The sequence below is a fragment of the Vicugna pacos genome, chromosome 2 (genome assembly GCF_048564905.1).
Source record: "Vicugna pacos chromosome 2, VicPac4, whole genome shotgun sequence".
Taxonomy (NCBI): Eukaryota; Metazoa; Chordata; class Mammalia; order Artiodactyla; family Camelidae; genus Vicugna; species Vicugna pacos.
Window position 1 is genome coordinate 116,676,667 of NC_132988.1, and position 25,647 is coordinate 116,702,313.

The 25,647-nt window shown below is 43.3% G+C and overlaps 1 protein-coding gene across 5 annotated transcripts in view; it reads left to right on the forward strand.

Annotated features, from left to right (window-relative positions):
- STK32B (serine/threonine kinase 32B) overlaps window positions 1-25,647 on the forward strand; it is a 310,710-nt gene that overhangs the window by 49,259 nt on the left and 235,804 nt on the right. For all 5 annotated transcript variants that reach the window (XM_006216367.4, XM_031686033.2, XM_072946368.1 and 2 more), the window contains one exon: window positions 16,432-16,487. In XM_006216367.4, the coding sequence (XP_006216429.2) occupies window positions 16,432-16,487 (56 nt within the window). The remainder of the gene's footprint in view (window positions 1-16,431; window positions 16,488-25,647) is intronic.

The window sequence follows — 25,647 nt, forward strand, 5'->3', positions numbered from 1 at the left end:
TTATATATCCTGTCGATCTTCAGTTAGATGAAAAGTATGGATTAGGTTTAACTTTATTTTTGGCATGGATGCCTCATGTCCCATTTAGGTTGTCATGTTTAGTGGCACTAAGGTTGATAAGTGGGTGAGGTAATGACAATTCCATTCTTGTAAAATCTCTCTCATCAGCATTCCACCTAGTAATTTTACCATTCATCAGTGACCATTGTCTGAATCAGTTATTAACTGAGGAATTGCAAAATGGTAAATTTTAATCCATTCATTCAGTATTTAGTAAGTGAAAGAACTTTACTCTATCCTCTTTGATATTTGGTTACTCGGAAGTAATATTCATAATAGAATGGCAGAATAACTGCACAACTCTTTCCCTTTATTTATCAAATTACAGAGGAGTTGGTGTCTTTGCAAGATCCAATGTTATCCGTCCAGTGAGTTTTGTTTCTCTCCTTTTTTTATCAAAGCTAATTATGAACTCATTGTTTTCCATATAGCCCATGTACTTTAGTAAATTGCAGTCTAATTTTTATGAATACTTTTATTGAAGCATAATTTACATTTGGATGATTACATGAATCATTAATATACACAGCTTGAGGTAGTCTGTGTGACCACTGCTCATATCAAGAAAAACAAAATATCAAGTTATTTTTTGTTCATGGATTAGAAGACTTAATGATGTTAAGATGCTCATGTTATTCAAAGTGATCTACAGATTCAATACCATCCCTATCAAAACCCCAGTGACATTTTTTACAGAAATAGAAAAAAAATTCTAAAATTTATATCAACACAAAAGACCACAAATAGCCAAATCAATCTTGAGAAAGAAAAACAAAGCTGAAGGCATCACACTTCCTGATTTCAAAATATATTACAAAGCTATAGAAATCCAAACAGTATGATACAGGCATAAAGACCTGTATCTTTACCTGTATACAGACCAACGGAAATGACTAGAGAGCCCAGAAATAAATTGACGCATATTAAGTCAACTGATCTTTGACAAGGGTGCCAAGAATACACAATAGGAAAAGGATCGTCCCTTCAACAGATGGTATTGGGAAAACTAAATATCCCCATGTAAGAGAATGAAGCTGGACCCTTACCTCACACCACACACAAAAATCAACTCAATATGTGTTAAAGACCTAAATATAAGACCTGGAACTGTAAAACTCCTTACTTTTTTTGGTCTGTCAATTGCAGAATGAGTGAATCAAATTCATGTTCATTTGGCGTTACACATCTTTTTTTTTAAGTTAGTGGATGTCAGAGAGTATAGCTCAAGTGGTAGAGAGCTTGCTTAGCATGTACAGGATCCTGGGTCCAATCCCTGGCACCACCTCTAAAAATAAGTAAATTGTCCCTCCCCCAAAAATTTTTTAAAAATTAAATAAAAATTAAGTTAGTGGACCTTATTCATATTTTATCAATTTTTCCATGAGTGTCTTTCATCTCATAAGAAAACCATTTTCACAGTTCGGGAGCCAATCCAGGTCACATACTGCATTTAGTTGTCATGTATGTTTCTTTAAGAAATAATTCACGTTGCTTTTTACTTGAGAGTGGCCTTCGATTTAATTTATTTATTTCCTTTTTCTGCTGTTGTGAGTCAGTGGCTTACAGTTTAAAGCTTTTCTACTTCTGGGAATTTTGACTGTTCCTTAAATGGCTAGTAGATCTGGTAATGGAAAATTCATCAGTCCACACACTCCCGGATTCAAAGCCCAAACCTACCAGTTCCTGGCTGTGTGATCTGGGGAACATCGCTCCACTTCTTTGAGCAGCAATTTGCTTTGCTTTTCTTAAAATGCAACATTATTATTATTTTCCATGTGTACAGTATTGTAGTTTTACTTCTGTGTCCACTATAGCGGGCTCAGCGTCACCTGCAAACCTTCAATCTGCCCAAGCTGAGAGGCGTTGATTCTAGAAAGTGGACGCATCATTCTACCTGGTAGAATCGCAAGTCGAAATGAGGAGGGAAAACAGAGAGAGTAACAAACAGTGAATAGGAGGGAGTAGGTATGTTTAAACCTGAAACGCTCATTAGTCTTGAAGAATAGAAACCTTAAAAGGCAATTTATATGCAAACACTTCCAGTGTTCTTTCTGAACAAGGCTCCTCTCCTTCATCAGCCTGCCAAAGACCACCGCTAAGGAGGATTTTTCCTTTTCCCTCTTTCTTCCCTCCTAATTGCCGTGCTCTCGCTAGCCTCCTTGTCAAATTAGTGCAGGCTGAAGCCACGTTCCTACCCAGAGCCTTGTCCGCCAGCAAGACCACGTGCTTCATTATTCCGCCAGCCCCTGGCGTCTCAGAATCTAAGGATCTGACACCCAGAAGCAGCCTTCCAGGTGCCACGCACCACGGCCCCGTCTTCCTAATGAGGCAGCTGAGGTCCAGAAGGAGAAGGCATGTCCAGGGTTGGTCCTTCATTCATCCGTTTACTCAGCTGATGTTTATCAAATATTTATTGAACAACTACTTTACACTTAGCCCAAGGGAAACAGAGACAGACAAGTGCCCTTGTTACAGACAGACAGTGAGCTAATAAACGGCTACATAAAAATGAGAGAAGATGCTATATGCTAGGAAGGAAGTACACAGGGTCCTCTATTAGAAAATGGTGTGTGTGAATTTCCTTGATGGGGTTTGTCTTAGTTTGGGTTTCTCTAGAGGTAGACCCTGAGACAAGGACCCAGGTGCTAGAAGTTTATTTGGAAGGTGATCCCAGGAAACATGGGAGGGAGGGGAAGTGGGGCAGTGGGCAGGGCTTCCAGCCGACTTGCGTGGACAAGCAGTATGAGCGACAGGACAAACATTTACTGTTACAAGCCACCAAGTTGTTTTTTGTTGTTGTAGTATAGTTGATTTATAGTGTTGTGTTACTTTCCGGTGTACAGCATAGTGATTTAGTTTTTAATAGATATAGATATAGATATTCTTTTTTCAGATCCTTTTGGTGATAGTTTATTACAAGATATTAAATACAGTTCCTTGTGCTATATCATTGTTTATCTATTTCACATCTAAGTAGTTTGTATCTGCTAATCCCAAACTCTTAATTTATCCCTGCCCCTCTCCCTTTCCCCTTTGGTCATTCTAAGTTTGTTTTCTATGTCTGTGAGTCTCTTTCTGCTTTGTAAATATATCATTTTTTTAAGATTTCACATATAGGTGATATCATATGATACTTGTCTTTATCTGTCTGACTTACTTCACTTACTATGATAATCTCATGATAATCTCTAGGTCCATCCATATTGCTGCAAATGGCATTATTTCATTCTTTTTTGTGGTTGAGTAATATTCTAGTTGTGTGTGTGTGTGTGTGTGTGTGTGTGTGTGTGTGTGTGTGTGTGTATACACACACATCGATATATGCATATATGCATTCATCTGTTGATGGACATTTAGATTGTTCCCATGAGTTGGCTATTGTAAATAGTGCTGCTATGAACATTAGGGTGCATGTAACTTTGTGAGTTAGCGTTTCCTCTGGGTATATACCCAGGAGTGGGATTGCTGGTGTGAATGAAAAATACTGCAAGCCATATCAGTAAACAAAAAATCCTGAAGCCATTAAGTCGTCAGCCACTGCCGCCACCCCCCATAGTGGGCTCAGGGTGCAGACAAGCAGGCAGCCCAGCCTCTGCAGCCACCTCAGTGCCCTCTGAGGGGGACTCAGAATAAGAAAGGACAGGACATTGGCCCTTGGTAGCTGGGTGTTTGTCAAAGGAGTGATTTTAATGAGCCCAGACATGTGTTCCCTCCCATACATAGAAAAGTGCTAAAAGTTTCAACTTGAGATGTCTGGTTTTCTTTAACAATAATCTTTAATGTTCCAACTGCCTGGTCTTTGTTGTGAAACTGTTACACATCCTGGCTCCTCCCCTACCTCGTCGGAGCAGCCCCTCAGAGCGACCTGGGAGGCTGTCATCCCGGGCTGCAAGGGGTTCGAGTCCTCAGAAATGTCCGCCGAATAACACAGAACTCTTAACTTTCAGGTTGTGTGTTTTATTTCATTCGACACTGGATCATACAGGAAGTCTATTTTTAGTTTTTTAAGGAACCTCCACACTGTTTCCCACAGTGGCTGCACCAGGCTGTATTCCCGCCAGCGGTGCAGGAGGGCTCCCCTTTCTCCACAGCCTCTCCGGCATTTGTCGTTTGTGGACGTTTGAATGACTGCCGTGGAATTTTGACACCTCAGATACATTGTAAACTCGTACGAGCCCTCTCTCCACACCTGTGCTGTACACATCAAAGAGTAAGAGAATTTTGTCCCCAGAACCGATTTCTACCCTCTTGCAGGGATCGCCTGCTATGGGCATTCCTGGTGGTGGGCGCTTCTGCCCCTCAGGCAGACTGACTTTGGTGTCCTTCCCTCAGTTTAGTGAGCACATTCTGTGCCGTGGCCTGTGTGCGAAGTTCTGTTGATGTTAGAAATGAGAAATTGATATTCTGTCGGCTGGGAAAACTCATGGAAGGAACAGGAGTGTGTGTAACCGCCGGGGTGCTAGGAAGATTTCTCACCCGGCTGGGACAGCTTCCATTTCCACCTGGGCAAGTGAGGACGTGGTTTGGTCTTTTTCTTAGCAGATTTCTGATAATGTGTGCTTTGGACCTCTGCTGGATGGTGACAAGCATCAGATTTCCAGAAAGTTTTCATTTCCTTTTTTTTTTTTTCTCAGATATTGTCAGTTTTTTCAGACTTCTGTTCTCAAGATTTTATCTCCTTCCAAGAATCTGACAAAACCCAAGCAGACACTCGGCGATTTGTATTATGGCTGTGTGACTCTGTTACAAAATGTTCCATTTTTAAAATAAATTAGATGAGGACATTCTCAGTTCTGAAAGAATGCATTCAGCTTATGAAGGTGAGGAGGGAAGAGCCTATGTGAGCTAACAAATTGCAAATAACATGTGTTCATTTTCTGAATCTGATGTGGTGACTGGAGCTATAAAAGTCGCTTTTTTGGGTGTAGACTCCATTATTTCCTCAAAGTTTTAATGGTTTCTCCCTCATCCATGTGCATTTATTTCAGTATCCAGTCATTTCATAATCACTACACAGATCTGAGACTCGTATAAAGATAGATGCTTGAATGAATGAAGGTAATGTTTAGAGATAACATGAAATCATGGGAATTTTTGAGATCTGTGTGTTTGTGACAAAATGACTACATGACCAGTGACATTGTTCGGGAATCTAACTGGTGCCCTGCTTTATTCTGAGTACTTTACAAATATTAAATAATTTGGTCCCACAACATCCTATTATGTAGAGGTTCTTATTACTCCCCTGTTACAGAGGAGGAAGCGGGTCCCACAACTCGTAAGGGGAGGAGCTGGCTTCAGATTCTGTGTGTGTAGATATGATGTCATTACAGTGACAGTAAACAGTGTCAGCAGCTGCCAGGAGCAACGGTGCAGGTGGCAGTGACACCCAGAACTAAGGGCTCCGGCGGGCATCATTCCCTGAGCTGGCCAGCTCTTGTCAGATAGAACTCTGGATGTTTTCTGTAAACTATCTCTCATTTTCCCAGTGGCTTTCAGAGGTAGTGAAGTTACTGTCCCCATTTTGCAGACATGAAAACAAAGGCCCAGAATAGTTAAGGAAGCCTCAGGTCACACATGGCAGGGTGGAGGGGTGGAGCCTAGAGCTGGGCCTGCCTGCACCCAAGTCTGGGTTGGGTCTCTCTGGAAGAGCTGAGAGGACTGCTGTCCCTGATAAAGAGGGAGGGGACGGACATCTGTTTGGGAAACTTGTCCTGGCCACCACGTGGCAGCCAGCCGCACAGAGAGGCCAGGAAGGCTGAGAAAAAGGCAGCGCGCTGGCGCGGATGACAGTTGGATACGGGGATTTCCCTCTCTAACCCAGTGCCCCTCATGTTGCCTCTTCCTGTGCTTTTCCAGTGACATCAACATTGTCATCATCACTGTGAGTCTGCTCTGGCCGCCATAACCGAGCACTGCAGAGTAGGGGACTTAAACAACGGTCACGTGACTCCTCGTGGTCCCGGAGGTTACTAAAAGTCCGAGATCAAGGAGTTGGCAGGGTTGGTTTCTTCCAAGGCCTCTCCTTGGCTTGTGGATGGCCACCCTCTCCCCGTGTCCTCCCTGGGTCAGCCCTCTGTATCAGGACACCAGTTACGTTGGGTTGAGGCCCACCCTAGTGACCTTACTCTACCTTAATCACCTCTTCAGATGCCCTGTCTCCAAATAAATCCCATCGAAGGTTCTAGGGACTTCATGTGAATTTGAGGGGACACAGGTTATCCCATAACCACCATCTCCGGCCGTGTCACCTCTGTCGTCATCCCCATCACTCTGGCAGCCCACTACCACTCATTGATTGACTAGTATGTCCGACCTCCATCTTTCCATGCATGACCTCGTTTAATCTGCACAGGAGTGAGGGAGAGAGAGGTGAGGTAAGCCCCCACTTTGCTTACTCAAGAAACCGTTCTCTCATGCCCTGCTTCTGTCAAAAAGTCATCATCCCTCTGGTTTGTGGGCCGGGGGGCTGCCCTGTAGCCCATCTCCTTGGAAATGCAACCTGTTTCTCTGTATTTTGGAATCTGGCTCTGACAGAGAGGAAAAGTCCTGAAATCTCTAAGCTCACCGGCTCTCTGAGCGAGCAGAGGACCTCACTGTACTTATCGAGAGCTGTGTGATGTCAGCTCTTCCTAAAGCCATCAGCACTTCCTGGGCTCCGGAGCCTCCTGAAGCCCTCGGAGGGGGTGGCCAGCCCCAGCTCTGCCCCCACCGAGGCCTCCTGGGCTCGCTTACCTCCATTCTAGCTCTTGTGAAGGGGAAACCCTGGATGGCTGGGGCCCGGTTTGGTTTGTGTCTGGCCCAGGGCCTAATCAAATAGAATCAGATCTCTGTGAAGGTCAGGAAGGAAATACAAAATAAATGGATCTTCTAACCCCAAAGGGAAACCACAGGCCATGGATATAAAGAGCTTCAACAAGGCTTCTCATCTATCGTTCTGGTTTGCACTGGGCTAGTAAGGGAATAAGATGCTGTGTGTGAGCCTGCGTGTGTGTTTGTGTGCATGTGTGTGTGCGTGTGTGCATGTGTGTGTTTTAGGGCCATCCCTAATCTTTGGCAGTGCACAGCAATGAATTCATCATTTATTTGGCCCTGTAAGAGGCAGAATTTTAAGACAGCCCCATGAACATCCTGTCCGCCACTCCACTTCTGTGATGATGTTACGTTATATTGCAAAAAGGAGATTATGTAGGTGGAGCAAATCTAATCACAGGAGTTCCAGAAAAGCAGAGAGATTTCTTCAGCTAGTTAGAGAAAGGAAAACAAGAGATTTGACGCATGAGAAGGATTTGATGCAATATTGGAAGCCTCTAGATGCTGAGAACTCTCGGTTCACGGCCAGGAAGGAGACTGGGACCACCATCCTACAGCCACAAGGAGCTGAATCCTGTCAGCAACCTTGATAAGCTAGTAATCCTGTTCTTCCCCAGAGTGTCCAGTGAAAGCAGCCTGGCTGGCACCTGGATTTTGGCCTTGTGAGACCCTAAGCAGAGAGTCCACTTGCTCCCACACAGGCTTCTTTCTTTCCTTTTTTTATTGAAGTATAGTCGATTTACAATGTTGTGTTAATTTCTGATGTACAGCATAGTGATTCAGTTGTGTGTGTGTGTGTGTGTATATATATATATATATATATATATATATATATATATTCTTTTTCATTATATGCCATTACAAGATACTGCATATAGTTCTCTGTGCTATATAGTAAAGTCCTTGTTGTTTATCTGTTTTATATATAGTAGTATATGCAAATCCTGAATTCCCAATTTACCTCCCCCAACTCCTTTTCTCCCCTGGTAACCATAAGTTTATTTTCTGTCTGTGAGTGTGTCTCTGTAAATAAATTTGCGTCCTTTTTTTTTTGAGATTCCACTTATAAGTGATATATAGTATTTGTCTTTGTCTGACTTACTTCACTTACTATGATAATCTCTAGGTCCATCCATGTTGCTGCCAATGGCATTATTTCATTCTTTTTTATGGCTGAGTAATATTCCATTGTAGAAATGTACCACTTTTTTTTTATCCAGTCATCTGTTGATGGGCATTTAGGTTGCTTCTGTGTCTTGGCTGTTGTAAGTAGTGCTGCTATGAACATTGGGGTGCATGTGCCTTTCTGAATTGGAGTTCTCTCCAGCTGTATGCCCAGGAGAGGGATTGCTGGATCATAGGGTAAGTTTCTGAACTACAGAACTGTGGGTTAATCACTGGGTGTTGTTTTAAGCTGCCAAATATGTGATATTTGTTACAGCGCATAGAAAACTAATATAGGCCCTTCTTATATGTGTAGGACAGGCTTTCCCCGGAGCCTCTGCTCCTACCTCCCCATTTGCCTTCATCAAGGAGCCCTCTTCCTCCTTCATAGTGAAAATGGTAGCTTCTTAACTCCCTGCTGCAGAATTATCAACGTCACCACCTCTGCAGAGCTGCCCCCAGGCTGCCCCAGCTCTTCCCCAACCTCCCTGCAGGGCTGCGTCCTGTTCCTGTTCCGGGAGCAGATCTGACCCCAGCCCCCTGCCAAAGACTCCAGCCTCGACTTAGGCCGAGGCTTATTTTTTTGCCTGTGGGTGTCCAGTTGCTCCAGCACGATTTACTGAATGGCCATCCTTCCTCCATGGAATTGTTTTTCCACATTTCTCAAAAATCAAGAAATTGCTCACTTGATATCCAGAAGAAGTGCTCATGCTCTGGTCACACGGAGTTTCTCCCTGAGTCACGGGTCACGAGCTGGCACGGCTCTAGCAGGCACCCTCATGGCATCACTTTTTGTCCAAAGTCGCACAGCTGGGAGTTGGTTTGGAGAGTGACCAAGCCTGCCTCTCCCAGAGCTGGTGAGTTTAGATTCCACTTTCCCAGAAAGAGGATGGAAGTGATGCAATTTTGTTTCCAAAGTATCTTTTTTTTTTTTCCAAACATGGACAGTTGTTATGGTGGGAGGCTCCCTCCTGGGATCCCATCCTCTTAAATACAAAAGTATGTAGAGAAGAAGGGAAACAGTCTATGCACGAAGCCAAGAACAACAACAACAGCAAACTAATAGGAGAGAGAACGTAAATTCTTATTGTTGCTGTGAATCTTTGGCAAGCACTGTAAAACCATTCCTTCATTCAGCCTTTCTCTAGTTATTTATTGAAGCATTCAGTGATTGTCTAGCCATCTCAAGTGCTGTTCTACACTGTTCAGAAAGCACAGAAAACTTGGTGTCCTGTAAGCTGGTTACAGTGTCTGACTGGCAGGCACCTGTTCATCTCTTAGATGGAGCTGTTATGTCACATTTGATGAAAAGTGAAGCTTTATCCCTCCAGGCAAAGTTAAATGTTTCTACTGTAATGCTTTCATACATAACTTCTAGTTTGGCCTTTATTAAATTATGTTTTAATATTTTTTGAAAAAAGAAGAGAAGGGATTTAGAAACCTTTGTGTAATATCTACATCCTGGGCCCCCAGGGCTAGAAGGTGATTGCTGGGTGGGCTGGAGGGGTGGAGGCAGGGCCCTTGCTACCTGCGCGCTGACATCCACCCTGAACCTGAGGGTGGGAGTGAGATGCTCTGGGAGAGGCCAGGAGGCCCCAGGCCGAGGGCAAGACGGCAGCTCCGTGAATGGATGGAGGGTCATTTTGTGCTCTGTTCACTGCTGCATCCCAGTACCTAGAACCGGGCCTGGCACATAGCACACACTCACTCGTCACCTCAGGAAGTATGTATCCACTCAATAGATCTCAATTTTTTCACCCAGTAAGTATATGTTGAAGAAGCGACCTGCCAGAAGCATTTTGTGGCGACGCTGCCGTGCCCCTGGGTTGTCCCTTCTTTCCGCGTGGAGGTCAGCAGTGGCCTGTAAAGAGAATGATCTCATTTCCTGGTTCCTGGAGTGCCCCCTTCCTGATCTCCTACCTCACTACACAGTTCATTCATTCCTGCCTGTTCTCAAGGAGTCACCTGCATACGTGCATTACCTCTGTGCTGATGAGGGACCGAACCCAAACCGAATAATCACCGGCATTGCCTGCTGATTACAGAATAGTGCTGTCCCGAGGAAAATTCCACCTGCTGAGCATTCCCCCATTTTAGAGATGGGCAGCTGGCTTCTGAGGTGCTCAGTGACCAGGCTCAGGGTCCACAGCTACAGCAGGGGTCTGAGTGGATGGATATTCTTTGGTGGCTCCCGTTTGCTGAGTCCGCCTTTTGCCTTGTCATTGCCTGTGGCCTCACCCTGACTGGGGGAGGCAGGCATCACTACCCCCATTTTACTGATGGGAGAATCAAGGCTGGGGCAGTTAATTTATTTTCTCAGGTTCACAATGACAAAATTGGTGGGGTTAGATTTAAAGATAGCTGTGTGGGACACCAAACCCTCCCTCCCACCTCTGCCCCTCACCACCTCCCTCATCTGATAGGCCCTTTTTCCACTGCAGTCCAACGACCAAAACCTCAGATACTCAGGGGATCAGGCAGGAGAGAGACCTGAGCTGGGCAGGCACGGACGGAGGCAAGTCAGAGGATACTGTTGTCCTGTTTTCTGGGGGCACCATACGGCCAATTTTGGCAGATCTCCTAATTTTTGAAATGATGTCAGAAATCAGTATTTTGGGGTGAAATTTCCTGCACATGTGATCAGCTCAAGTGCAATCTGTGTGCAGCACCAATGGGACACGGAACGAACTCCAGGTTTCAGCTTTTTAGGGAGACAGGAAAGGGGACACTTGCTTGCTTTCTTTGCTTGATGTAGACGATGCTCAAATGTGTGTATTTTTACAGGGTATTGATTGGGTTTACTTTCCATCAGAGATTGTTTAAAGAGTAACTAGGCATCTTGAGAATCCACACTTGGCTCTCTGAGTAAACTGCCTCATGAATATTGCATGCTGAAAGAGTGCTATGAAATTCATTAGAAATAATTGGCCTGATGGAAATGAGAAAAGAACCCAGTGGCTGCAAGGTAGAGCAACGACATTTACCCGGTGTGATAATTACCATCAGTAGCTGATGGGCGCTAATACAGTCCCAGCTTTATTGCCCGTGCGATGTTGGTCATGGTTTAATCAGACTAGTGTTTGAGTGAAAGGTGGAAAATGGGAAAAAGCCACTCATACAGAGCAGTGATGATAATAATACCCGGTGTTGGCGGGCATTACTTCAGGCTCCACGCTGTTCTAAATACGTAACCTATGCTGACTCATTTAGTTTAATGTTCACAACAATACCAGGTAGGTATTTTAGCTTATTCGTTTTTATAAGTGAAGAGACTGAGGTACAGAGAGGTTAAGTGACTTCCCCAAGGTCACCTAGCTGGTGAGTGTTAGAAATTCAAAATTCAAATCTAGGCAGCCTGGCCCCTATGCTTATACCCCATACAACTTCATTCTGCTGCCTTTCTGTAAAATCGAAATGAGACTAGAAATTCAACAATAAATAATTAGCATTTACTAAGCTCCTACTATGTGGCTGTCTTTGTGTATCAGAAAGGAGTACTTCCAACTTCCAGTAGTAGCAAATGTGACCCACAGTAACTTGAACAAATAAGACTGTTTTGTTCTTTTTTCTAATATAATGAGAGGTCCAGAGATAGGTGTTTGCTGGCATGGCTTCAGAGTCCAACAACAGTGTTTGTTGTCTTATGATCACAAGATGGCTGTTGTGGCTCCAGCCATTACATCCACATTCATGGCAGGAAGAGGTGGGAGGTTTGAAGAGCCACTCCAGCTGTGTATCTGTCTCTTTTTAATCAGGAAAAAAATGCTTTCTCAGAAATAATCTTCTGCTTAGATCTCATTGGCTAGACCTGTGTCACATGGTCATTGCCAGCTGTCTGAGTGTCTGGGAGAATGGGGAACAGAACTGTCCAGTGGACAGTCATTATCACTTGGGAACTTGTTAGAAATGCACATTCTCTGGCCCTTCCCCAGAAACTCAGGAGTGGGGCCCATGATCTGTCTTAACGGGCCTCCAGGGGATCCTGATGAACACACTGGATTTAGATCCGTTGTGACCCACCCTGGGGCGGGCCGCACTCCTCCCTAATGGACCTGCGGTTTCCTTACCGAGGAGGAGGGGAGAGTTGGGCTTGGCTGGGCAGAGAACCAGTTATTCAATGGGTCGTGTGTCATTTAATCATCCGTGTGACAACACTCAGGCAGGTGTCACTGCTCTCGTGTTTTGGGTGGGGTCGCTGGCACCCCCTGGCTTTGCCTTTAGCCAGCCTGTTTCTGCCTTCACAGTGGACGTATTGCAGTGTCACCCTTGGTGACCCTCTCTAAGCAGCTGCTTCTCTGAACAGACACTGCTTTTCAGGAATGCACCTTCCTGTCCCTGCCATCTCTGGCGGTGCTTGTGACTTCTTCAGGTGGGCCAGGTCAATGATCTCCAAACCTCCGGGTGACCAACCGTGTTGGTTTTCCCAGAACTGCAGGGTTTCCAGAGATGCAGAACCTTCAGTACTAAGACCAGGAAGTTTCTGGGCAAACCGGAACAAGATGTCACCCTAAGAAACCCACTGGTCAACCCTCTCACGTCCTCCCGCCACTGCCTCTGGCTGGAGGCCAACAGCCCCATGTGACAGTGCGATTTCTAGGCTCCACCTTTGGCTTGGCACTCGCATCGACTGAAACCACTTCTGCCTGCTTCTCAAGAAGTGTAAACCCTTCACTTATTCACAGTGTATTCATGGAGCTGGGGAGGGTATAGCTCAGTGGTAGAGCACATGCTTAGTATGCACTAGGTCCTGGGTTCGATCCCCAGTACCTCCATTAAAATGAATGAGTCAACAAATAAACCTAATTACCCACCCCCTAAACAATAAATAAAATATTTTTAAGTGTATTTCTGGAGGTGCTATTATGTAAGTTTCAGTATACCAGTCTCAGGGAGATGCCAAATAAATGGGAAATACAGGCCATATGCTCAGTCATTTAAATCCAGTCTAGTCCAATAAGCAAATAAACATTAAACAAGTGCCTATTTGCCCTGTACATTATGTTACACACCCCGCCTCCACCTATGAACACGTCTTTCTTTAAGGGATGTGGGTGAGTGAGATTATTTACAGCATTATAATGTTAATTATTAAAACAGTAATAGCTTTTGACATTTGCCAGGTTGCTCAGTAATTAATACCCCTCCCAGTTATGAGTCAAGACAAAAAAGGAGGCCAGTGGAGAACCAAGCCTTCCCTCTAGGAGAAATCGAGGTGGGGTTGAGGAGGGGGACTCAGGAGGGCAGCCGCCATGGGCTCCTGATTCCGAAGCCGAGTATTAGCCGGGCTCACCCACCTGTTCGGCAACAACTCAGGGTCTGCAGACCTTTCTGCAGGTGTCCGGCCCTGAAAAGCGTCTGGCAAGAAGGAGCAGAGGGAGAGCTTGCTCCCTGCAGACAGACAGACAAAGAGCTGGACAGGCAGAAGTACACCAGTGCACTTCCCTTTCCAGCCCGGCGCTCCCGCAGGTCACTTCACCTTTGGTGGAACAAGAAGCCAAGGATGTTCAGTGAAACCTCCGTCCTGCGAGAGCCCAGAGGAGTGGGAGGTTTACTCCTCGTCCCCGGCACAGACAACTCAGGCGTTCTCAGAGGTTCTCTTGTGCCCGGCACTATTCTCCACTCTTGCGGAAAGTAGGCAGAATTGCTCCCATTTTATAGGTGGGGTAAATTAGGCACATAGAAGCCAAGTGACTCATTTAAGGCCACTCAGACTGCGGCAGAGCTGGTTTATGGACCTAAGCCATCTGACTGCAGGCTGGATTCTCCTGATCCCTGGACAGCTGTCTGCGGGAGGTTCTGAGATCGCACTAAGGAGACAGTGATTGGTTGGGAGTGGGGAAAATCTTTGTAAGAGAGAGACGCATGTGAGCCATGTGTCCAAAGCCAGATAGGAGTTTTCCCCAAAATAAAGGGCATTGAAAGAACGGCTTTCCAGGTGGGTGAAATAAGAGCGCAGAGACAAGGCAGTGTGAAGCCACGTGGAGCCTTCAGGAAAGTGGTGGTGTTCATGGCTAACTGGGGGGCAGGGGGCACATGCCGACAGTGGTGCCCGCCTCCTGGGACCTGGGGGGCTCCTGATAGGATGTGTGCGTTTCCTAGCTCATTGCAGTTCAAGCCTATTGCTTTCCTCTCCTCCCTTGATCTTTGGTGAGCAGGGAAGCGGAAAAAATACGGAATTTCTCTTCCTGGCAAGTTATGCGCAAAGGAAACCAATTTAGGTCGAAGAACCAAGGTTTTGCTAAGTTAACCATTAACCCCGTCTCTCTATTCTAAGCACGTTAGGTGTTAGATGGTACATGGGATTCTGACTTTGGCTTGGCAGGGACACTGTTCAACATAATTATCCTCCACGGCGTTGGGTTTAACACACAGGGAACTAATTGTATTTCTTCACCTCCCCACATCCCGCGTCCGCCCCTCCCATAATGGAGTGAACTAATCAATTCACTTCATCTTTCGTAAATAGCATGTCTTTCCTTGTTATTGGAAACTGGCCGTAATTCAATCTAACTCAGAAATATTTACCGAACACTCATTATGTGCTGGGAGGGAGGGAATTGTGTCCGGCACCGTGTGTCGGGGGATCTGCTTTGGATCATTCCTTTAGCTGATGAGTGTTTGTCCAACGCTGACGGCACTAACACTGCACTTGCTGCCAGGGTGCAGGAGAGAAGCAAACATGGCCTTCGACCTCAGGGAGCTTAGAGTCTAGTGGAGGAATGATGGCTTTAATCAAATATGTGTCCGATAATACAGAATGATGTCTTTGGGAGGAATGTCCCGTGGTGCTGGGGGACTGTGTAACAGGGGAGCAGGCGTAGGCTGGACAGTGAGGGCAGCCCTCTCCGGACACACAAGTCTGCAGAGGGAGCAGAGTTCACAAGTGCAGGACCCAGAGAGGAGCATTAAAGGTATGGGGAACGGCTGTTCAAAGCACAGAGAGAAAGCTAGTGTGTCTGAAGCTCAGAGGGTGTGGGGAGCGTGCTGGGAGGTGAGGCAGGAGAGGAGGGAGGGGCCCAGGTGTGTAGGGCCTCGTGGCCACGGGAGGAAACTGCTCTCTTCCCCAAAAGCAATGGAGGGGGCGCTGGAGGGGTGTAAGCAAAGGATAAACAAGGCCCCCTTCCTGAGAGAGGATGTTGGAAGACCACTGTGGTTGTCCAGGCAACAGATGACGTGGGTTAGACTGAAGGTGGCCACAGGAAGGACATGGGAGAGACAGTGAAGAGGTGAAAGGACCCGACCTAGTGGAGGAGGAGATGTGGGGCTGGGAGAGAGAGGAGTCAAGGGTGAGTCCCAGGCTTTGAGGTCGGATGTATGTTGAACCACTCATCTGTTTTGGACCTACTGAGTTCAAGATGGATCTGAAGCCTCCAGGAGTGGCTATGAGGTAGGCATCAATCCATACACAGAGCCCTGGGGCCAGAGAAGAGATATGTTGAAAAGTCATTGGTCTGAAGCTTTTGGGGCCAGTTAGAAGAGGAAGGTCGTAGGATGGGTGGTTGACAGGGTCCACTATTCAGTGGCTGGGAGCATGAACCTGAGTGTGCAAAAGGGCTGATGTATGAAGGGGAAAGCTGAGAGGGTGCACTTTCATAGAAGCCAAACAGATGTTTCAGAAAAGAGAGTGTGGCCAAGCAGAAGGGGGACAGAAAGGTGTCCATTGGCTCAAGTGGCATGGTCCTACATTGTTGTCCTGTTTTGCTGTGGGGATGGAGTGGAGGCCATATTGGAATAAGGCAACAGAAGGAACAAGAATGGGGAGTCCCATCAAGGAGCATCAGGAAGGGGAGGCATGAGGCAGGGTAGTACCAGGAGGGGGGTGTGAGGCCATCATCCTTGATCTCCGGGCTCCAGATTCCAGGAGTCAGACAGACGTCCAAGCAGGAAAGGACCATGATGTGGTCATGACGCTGAGGGGTTCCGAGGTTCCATAAAGGAGGCAGGAAGGATTAACTCCTTGGACATTGAGACAGGTGAGCGGATGTCTGAGCGTGTAAGGTAAGAGTGCTTGGTGGACAGGACAGGGACCAGAAGTAGGGAAAGGTAATCCTACAGAGGGAACACAGCAAGTACAAGAATCTGAGAATCCAAGTGTCCCAAGTTTTTCTCTGCCATCCCTTCCCCTGGGCCGGGAAGATGTTTCTCTTCCTATATAGCTATTGGTGAAGTGTTAACTGCCAAATATATGGGGGGTTTTGGGGTGGAGGAAGAGGGAAGAATAGAATATGCCAAGAAGTATCCATTTGGTGTTGGAGTGCCACCATGGCAAACATAATGCAGTAAGCCGAAGCCATTTGGAATAAATGGATGAGTATGCCGGTAAGAACTTTCAAGGACCAATACGAGGTTTGGCAAATCTGACTTGGTTCTTGTTTTCTCTTCTTTCTTTTACAGTCAACTTTGACCATTTTCAGATTCTGCGGGCCATTGGTAAAGGGAGTTTTGGAAAGGTAAGAATGCTGGATTTTTACAAAAACGTCAATCATCAAATATAAAAGCCCCGCCCACCGGGCTTATGCAGATGTGCACGTTTGTGGGTTTGTTGTTGCGCTGGTTGCTGGGCACTGGGAATTTCCTGTTTGACAGAAAGATTCGAATTTGCCAAATGTGAAATGTGAGAGGAAGTCTGAATAGTTTCCTTTGGATACGCTGTAATTTCATTCTGAAAATTAAATTACCACGGCAGCCCTGCTTTAGGTGAATTACAATGGTAATTATTTCAAGATTGCTAATGCTGTTTCTTCCTTCAGCATCTAAATACAGAAAGTGGGAAAAAATCCCATGAATTTATGTGATGGCCAACAGCAGCTCTTTCCTGCAATGTAGGCATTTTATTTTTAAAAAAATGATCGTGGAAGGAATACTTAACACACTGTCTACTTGTTTAAATTTTTAATTGATACGTATTATTATTGACTATAGATCGATACAACTTTGTACAGCAGATCTTTAGAGCTTAGACATCTTGCTTGACTGAAATGATACCCATTAGTTAGCAGCTCCCCAGTTCCCCCCCACCCTTAGTCCTTTGGCAACCACCATTCTACTCTTTGGTTCTATGAATTTGACTATTTCAGATAACCTCATATATGTGGAATCATGCAGTATTTATCTTTTTGTGACTGGCTTATTTCACTTAGCATCATGTCCTCAAGATTTATCTATGTTGTGGCATATGGCAGAATTTCTTTTTTAAGGCTGTCTAGTATTCCACTGTACCTGTAGACCACATTTTCTTGATCCATTCATCTGCCAGTGGACACGTAGGTTGTTACCACATCTTGGCTGTTGTGAATAGTGCTGCAGCAAACATAGGAGTGCTAATATCTCTTAGAGACCTTGAATCCAATTCTTTTGGAGAATGAACCCAGAAATGGGATTGCTGGATCATATCACATGGTGGTTCTATTTGTAAGTTTATGAGGACTCTCCATACTGTTTCCCACAGTGGCTGCACCAGTTTATATTCCCACTAACAGTGTGCAAGGCCTCCAAATTCTCCACAGCCTTGCCAACATTTGTTGTCTTTTGTTTTTTTGATAGTGGTCATCCTGACAGATATGAGGTGGTATTTTGCTGTGACTTTGATTTGATGAGTAGTGATGTTGAGCACATTTTCATATACCTGTTAGCCATTTGTACATCTTCTTTGGAGAAATGTCTATTTAAGTGCTTAGCCATTTAAAAATCGGGCTATTTAGGGGTTTTGTTTGTTTGTTTTTGTGCTGTTGAATGTAGGAGTTCCTTACGTATTTTGGAAATTAACTTTTTGTCAGATATGTGGTTTACAAATATTTTCTCCCACTCCACAGGTAGCCCTTGCATTCTGTTGATTATTTGCTGTGCAGAAGCTTTTTAGTTTGAGGTAGCCTCACTTACTTATTTTTGTTCCCTGGGCTTTTGGTGTCATATCTTTGAAATCATTGCAAAGACCAATGTCATGAAGCTTTTTCTTTATTTTTCTTCTAAGCAGTTTACAGTAAATTTCAGGTCTTAATATTTAGGTCTTTAATCCATTTTGAGTAGATTTTTTTGTGTGTGGTGTGAAATAAGGATCCATTTCATTCTGTTGCATGTTGATATCCAATTTTCCTACAACAGTTGTTGAAAAGATTACCCTTTCCCCATTGTTTATTTTGTCATTCTGGTCAAAGATCAACTGAGCATATGTGCATGGATTTATTTCTGGGCTTTCTATTCTGGGCTTTCCATTGGTCTATTTATCAGTCTTTATGCCTGGACCACACTGTTCCGATTACTTTAACTTTGTAATATAATTTGAAGTAAGGAAGTGTGATGCCACCAGTTTCATTCTTCTTGCACAAGATCACTTAGACTATTTGTGGTCTTTTGTGGTTCCATGTGAATTAGCATTATTTTTTCTATTTCTTTTTTAAAAAGAATTTGAATTTTTTTAGAGATTACATAGAATCTGTAGGTCAGTTTGGGTAGTGTGGACATTTAGACAATATTAAGTCTTCCAACCCATGAAACAGCTGCCTTTCCGTTTGTGTCTTGTTTAATTTTTCATCAATGTTTTGTATACAGGTCTCAATATACAAGTCTTTCACTTCCTTAGTTAAGTTTATTTCTAAGTGTTTTATTCTTTTTGGTGCATTATAAATGAGATTTCTCTAATTTCCTTTTCAGATAATTCATTCTTAGTATATAGAAACACAACTGATTTTTGTATGTTGTATGTTGATTTTGTACCCTGTGACTTTACTGAATTAATTTATATATATGTGTGTGTGTGTGTGTGTGTGTGTGTGTATATATATATATATATATATATGTATAATTAAATTATAGTCAGTTTACAATGTTGTGTCAATTTCTGGTGTACAACACTTCAGTCATATTCAATTGATTTATTAGTTCTAATTTTTTGTGGTACCTTGAAGGTTTTCTATATACAAGATCATGTCATTTGCAACAGAGGCAATTTTACTTCTTCCTCCCTGATTTGGATGCCTTTTATTTCTTTTTCTTAGCTAATTACTCTAGTTAGTATTTACAGTCTGTGATGAATAGAAGTGGTCAGAATGGGCATTCTTGCTTTGTTCCTGATCTTAGAGAAAAATCTTTTAATTTGTCACCACTGAATATAATGTTAGCTGTGGGCTTTTCATATATGGCCTATATTGTGTTGAGTTAATTTCCTTCTATTCTTGGCTTGCTGAGGGCTTTTTTTTTAAATAATGAAAGGGTGTTGAATTTTGTCCAATGCTTTTTCTGCTTCTATTGAGACAATCATATGATTTTTATCCTTTATTCTGTTAATTTGGTATGTCATATTAATTGATTGTCGTGTGTTAAACCATCCTTACATTCCAGGGAAAAATCCCACTTACTTATGGCTTATGATCCCTTAAATGTGTTATTGGATTCAATTTGGTAGTATTTTTTTGAAGATTTTGCATCCATAATCAAGGGATATTGGCTTGTAGTTTTTGTTTTTTCCCCTTGTGGTGTCTTTGTCTGGCTTTGGTATCAGGTTAATGCAGGGCCCATAAAACGAATGGAAATACTTCCTCCTCTTCAAAAAGACTTTGAGAAAATTGTCGTTAATTCTTTCTTACATGTTTGGTAAAATTATACAGTGAAGCCAGCTCTATTGGACTTCACTTTGTTGGAAGTTTTGACATTTGATTTTGGTAAGTGAATCTTCATGATCTTTGATTGTTTTCAGTTAAAGGCGATAGAAAAAAATGAGGAGGTGGCAGGGACTGTTAGAAGGAGAAAAGGGTTTTCCCCAGTGAAGCCCCAGTCTGCTCCTCCTTACTCAGAAAGCGATGACAAATGGCTAAGTATGTACATGCCTTCATTTTCAGTCTGTGTGTATTCTTACATCTGAAATGAGTCTGTAGGAGGCAGCATAGAGATGGGTCTTGGTTTTTTTATCCACATTTCAGCACCTTGAATATACCATGCCACTCCCTTCTGGCTTTCAGAGTTTCTGCTAAAAAATCTGCTGATAGTTTCGTGAGGGTTCCTGTGTACGGAACAAGTTGTTTTCCCCTTGTTGCCTTTATGACTTTGTCTTTAGCTTTTGACATTTTAATTATAATGTGTCTTGGTGTGGGTCTGTTTGGGTTAACATTGTTTAAAACTCTCTGGGCTTCCTGAATGTGCTCTGTTTCCTTCTCCAGGTTAGGGAAATTTTCAGCCATTATTCCTTCAAATAAGTCATCTACCCATTTCTCTCTCTACTCTCCCTGGGAACTCTATGTCATTCCACTGGATATTGTCTCATAGGTTCCTTAAGCTATCTTCACTGTTTGAAATTCTTTTTTTTCTTTTTGCTGCTCTGTTTGACTGAGTTCCAGTGACCTGTCTTCTGGATCTGTTCAGCTAGTTTTCAGGCCCTTTTCATAGGGAATGTCTCCACATGTAGCTGTACATTTGCTGTGTCCACAGAAGGAGGTGAGTTCAGGATCTCCCCAAGCTGCCATCTTGAACTGCCATCTTGATCTCTGTCTTTCCTGATTTTAACAATCTAGTTTTTTTTATACATTTCTGAGACAGTTGTGTAAAAGCTCCAACTCTGATTGTGCAGTTGTTTCTTCTTCCTTTAATTCTGTCAATTTCGCTTCTTATACTTTGAAGGTCTGTTGTCAAGTGCGTACGGATCTGTGGTCATTATGGCCTCGTGATGAATTGACCTTATTGTGAAATGTTCTTTTCTATCTCTGGTAATAATCTCTTTCTGAAGCTTATTTCCTCTGAGATTAATATAGCCATTCCAAACTACATGGCATATATTTTCCACGCATTTTCTTTCGTCCTATCTGTGCTTTTATGATTGACATAAATCTCTTGAGAAGAGCACACAATTAGGTCTTGCTTCTCTTTAAATCTATCTGGCAATCTCTACCTTTTATTCCGTTCATAGTCAATGTAATTACTGATATGGCTTCATTTAGGTCTAGCATGGTTTTATTTGTTCTCTCTTTTGTTTTTCTATTTCTCTTTTCCTATTTTGTTTTAGATAATTGAATATTTAGAATCCTCATTTAATTTATCAGTGACTTGATAGCTACACTTCCTTATATTATGTTTTTAAATTGTTGCTTTAGGGATTATGATAAACATCCTCAATTTATTTCACAGTCTGCTTAGAGTTATTATTTTGTACTTCATATAGAATGTAAAAACCTGGGCAATTGTATAGGCCTGTTTACCACCCCTGTCAGCCGTTGTACTATAGTTGTCATGTGTATTACAGCTTCTTAAATCATCAATCTCCACTACAGTATTATAGTTTTTTGCTTTAAATATATATAAACACATACATGTATAATATATACATAAAATGTTAAATATTTAAAATAAAATAATATAAATGATAATATAAAATATTTTATATATGTATTGTATGTATGTATAATTTATATGTAGTTTAAAATATGTGTAGTTTTTTGGCTTTTAAAAAAATTAGGAGGAAAATAGTCCTTGGTATTTACCCATACCTTTCACGAAGGTCTGAATTTCCCTCTGGTATCCTTTCCATCCATCCTGGAGAATTTCCTTTAGGGCAAGTCTCCTGTCAATTCATTCTCTTAATTTTATCTTATCTGTAATGTGCCTATTTCACCTTCTTTCTTGAATATTTCTACTGGATACAGATGATTGGGTCATAGTTTTTTCTTCATTGCTTTAAATATTTTGTACCATTGTCAACTGACCTCCATTCTTTCTGATGAGAAGTCGTTAAACTGAATAATTATTATCTGGTACTCATGTGTCATTTTCATCTCTCTCTTTTCAAGATATTCTTCTAATCTTTGACTTTCAGCAGTTTGAGTGTGATGTGTCTAGGTGGAAACTCTCAATTAAAAAGAATAGTTTTCTCTCTTTGCTGAGATTCCCTGTATTTTCATTTATTTCTACCATACTGCCCTTTATACCATGCAGTGTAGTCATGGACACAAGAGCTGTTTTCATGTCCTTTACCTTAATTCCAACATCTGGGTCTCGTTAAGATTCACTTCCACTGAGGATGGGTCACATTATCTTGGTTCTTTATATGTTGAGTAGTTCTGGGTTGCATCCTGGATATTGTGAATGTTATGTTGTATAGACTTTGGGTTGTATTTATTTCTTTGAAAATATAGTTTTAACAAGCAGTTAACTTGGTTGAATTTACACTACCTGCTCCACTTCCCCGGGCAGGCACAAAAATCTCTGTCCATTTCTTTGTTTTTTGCTGTACCGCTTACAGTCTGCGTACAGCCAGAGCTTTGGGCAGAGTGTATGTGCCACTTTTGAGGTTCCCTCCTCTAGATTTTTCAGAAGAGGAGTTGTGGCGAAGAGAATTTAGGAAGTTTACCTATAGTCTCATGGACAGTGGCTGAACTTAACAACAACAACTATTTTAAAATCCTGCTAATCCTTTGTTTTCTGTTGAGCAATTTCATAGCAGAAGGAAAATATCGAGCGATTTCATAGCAGAAGGAAAATTGAAGCAACTCTTTTAATCCACAGCACAGTTGACACCACATAGAAGCTCTTCACTTTTATCCTCATGATGATGATTTTGGTCCTGACCCTCTGCACCCCTTCCTGGGATTCTACCAAGCCCGTTAGGATGTGCCCTCCTGCGTTATTATTTGATTGTATCCTGTCATCATCCTTGAAAGTTTCATGTTCCTTTTCTGCCCACACCTGCTGCTGTTTGCCTGCTGGCTTGGCTCTCGGAACCTGTAGTCCAGAGCATACATGTGTTAGAGCTCTGTTTGTAATGAATGCTTTGAAGAGGGCAAGTTTTCTAGAGGCTCTGTGTTTTTAACCACTTTATTTTGATATAGTTTCTGTACAGTAAACTACACATATTTCAGATGTACTGTTTGATGAACTTTGATAGATGTATGCACCTATGAAACCACTGCCACAATAAAGATACCTAACATTTCCGTCACTCCCCAGAGGTGCAAATTTCAAACTTCCAACTTACCCCTTCCCACCCTCATACCCCTGGTAACCACAAGTCTGTTCTCTATGTCTGTAAGTCTGTTTCTGTTTTGTAGATAAATTCATTTGTGTCTCTTTTTTTTTCAGATTCCACATATAGGTGATATCATATGATATTTTTCTTTCTCTTTCTGGCTTCACTTAGAATGATGATCTCAGGTCCATCCATGTTGCTGCAAATGGCATTATTTTATTCTTTTTTATGGCTGAGTGGTATTCTGTTGTATATATGTACCACATCTTCTTTATCCAGTCATCTGTTGATGGACATTTAGGTTGTTTCCACGTCTTGGCTATTGTAAATAGTGCTGCTGTGAACATTGGGGTTCGTGTGTTTTTTTGAGTTATATTTTTCTCTGGATATACACTCAGGAGTGGGATTGCTAGATCATATGGTGGGTTTATTTTTAGTTAGAGGCTCTATTTTTAAGTCACTCTTAGGTTGTAGCAATTTCTTGATGACACCCAAAGTCATGTAGAGCGTACACAAACATCTAGTATTCAGGCTGAGATTAGTTTACTTCAAGGCACTCGAACATAGCTTTGTTCTGTTCAGAATACCAAATATTCTCTGCCTTTCATGATAAATGTAGCTGAATCTATGCGACTATTATGAAACTCAGGATGGAGCTGGGCTGGACTAGGACGGAGGAAGACACCCTCCTAATATTGAATGGTTATTTTGGCTTTGCTGTCTGTCTTTGTCAAGTTTGATATCTGGCATTTATTACGAGTGTTCAAGAAAGACCTTTCATTGTTCAGGTATGACAACAGCCTTGGTTATCAGGAAAAAGCACGTGTGAATTCACAGAAACCTCATTTCACTTTCACGCTGGGAGAACTTGCACGTAGCCAGGGCAGCACCAAAGTAAACAGCTGCAGGCAGTGAATTGATTTTAGCAGGAATTTTCTGGACACTTTTATAACCCTTTGATGACTGAATTCTGGGACAGTTGAGGCACAACAGATTAATTTCTGCATATCCAGTGGAAACACTTTGGACTTGGGAAGCAGGCTGACTCTGATATGTGTTAGTTGTGGATTCCTGGGAAAGTGAACTAACCACCCTGAAGCTTAGTTTTCTCACCTGTAAAAAGAAGAGAGAATGGAGAATCACCGTGACTGTGGTGGCTACTGTTTTTGACTCTGCAGCATGCTTTTTGGTGCCCTTTCTTATCACAATAACATCTCTTTCCTTTGGAAAACCCCTCGCTACCCCATGTGGGCACGGGGGACGGGCATTCATCGTGTCCCCCACTTACTCTCTGAGATGGGCGTGTGACATGTCTGTGCCAGCCACTTGGACCATATTCAGCTAGACCAATGCTTGGACCAAGAATTGACTGGTGATTCAAACCCAGCCATTCAGAAGCCTTCCATGGAGTCAGAGGTCTAAGGCTTCTTCTCTTCCTCGCATGGATGATGTCCTGTAAGAAGACAGGTCTGCATGAGTTGGTGACCCTTTTCTTCAGCAGTTCGTGAAGGTGAAGGTCCATCTGCAGAAGGAAGAATATTCTTGAGGCTCAAAGTGAAGAAACAGAAACAGATGTCAAAGGTGGGTGGAGGGATGGAGCCCTGTTGGGTAGGATCAGGACTGGGGTAAGCAGGTGAGGCACCTGGAGGGCAAAATTTAAGGAGGCATCACTCCCAGGGTCCTCCAAGTGCAGGGTCGGCATTGCTTCCTTACATTTTGCCCCCTCACTTGCCAGACCCCAGTCCTGGCACTGCTGGTCACTGTCTGAGCTTGGGTTCCTCCAGGAGCTGAAATTGAAAGAACTGAGTGCAAGCAGTTTTTTTGGAAAATTGATCCCAGGAATCCACCTACAAGAGAGAAGGAGTGAAATACAGAAAGGAAGGCAGCCAGCGATGGGCATTTGATAAAACCACTCACCAGAAGGCATCTGGACTCACCTCCATGCGGGACTTCCATAGGGAGGGTGCCTTGAAGGCAGCTGAAGGTCAGAGATGATGTTTTTATGCACAGTTCCCGAGTCAGCATTGCTAGGGGGCTGCTTTAAGCAGCGTTACCCCTCCTGCACTTGGGCCTGCCCCATTCAGGCCAGAAAAAGGCCCTCAGCAGAGAGTCACAGGTGTCCACAGTAAGCAGCCTCAGGTGTGTGGAGGTGTACAAGAGGGGACATGGGCAGGTACCACCAGTGCCTCCATCTTTTTTCTCTCCCAGTTTTATGAGCTATACCAGCTACGGGGACTGGCATCCTGATTTGCTTATGCAGGATCACGTTGGGCTCCCAGTATTTGCAACCAGGAGAGTCCTGGCCAGTCAGAAACTCACAGTCATTGTCCTGGATACCAGACCCCTCTAGCATCTTTGTCCTCCTAAAAGCTCAGTGTACTGGGCATTATTATCCTCATTTTATGTATGATGAACAGAAGCCTGGAGAGGTCCCCACTGCCTCACACAGCCTGTTTTGTTTCCACCTGTCCCTCCAAGTACAGAAATTAGATTGAACTGTTTTTAGGTCACCTGTGTATCAGCAGGAAACCACGAGGGTCCAGCGGAGAGTGTCCATCAGTGTCCAGCGACACAGTGCATTTGATTTGGGAAGTAGCATAATACAGAAGAAAGAACACAAGCTTTCAAGATGGGGAGGTCTGGGCTCAGATTCTGGTCCTGTT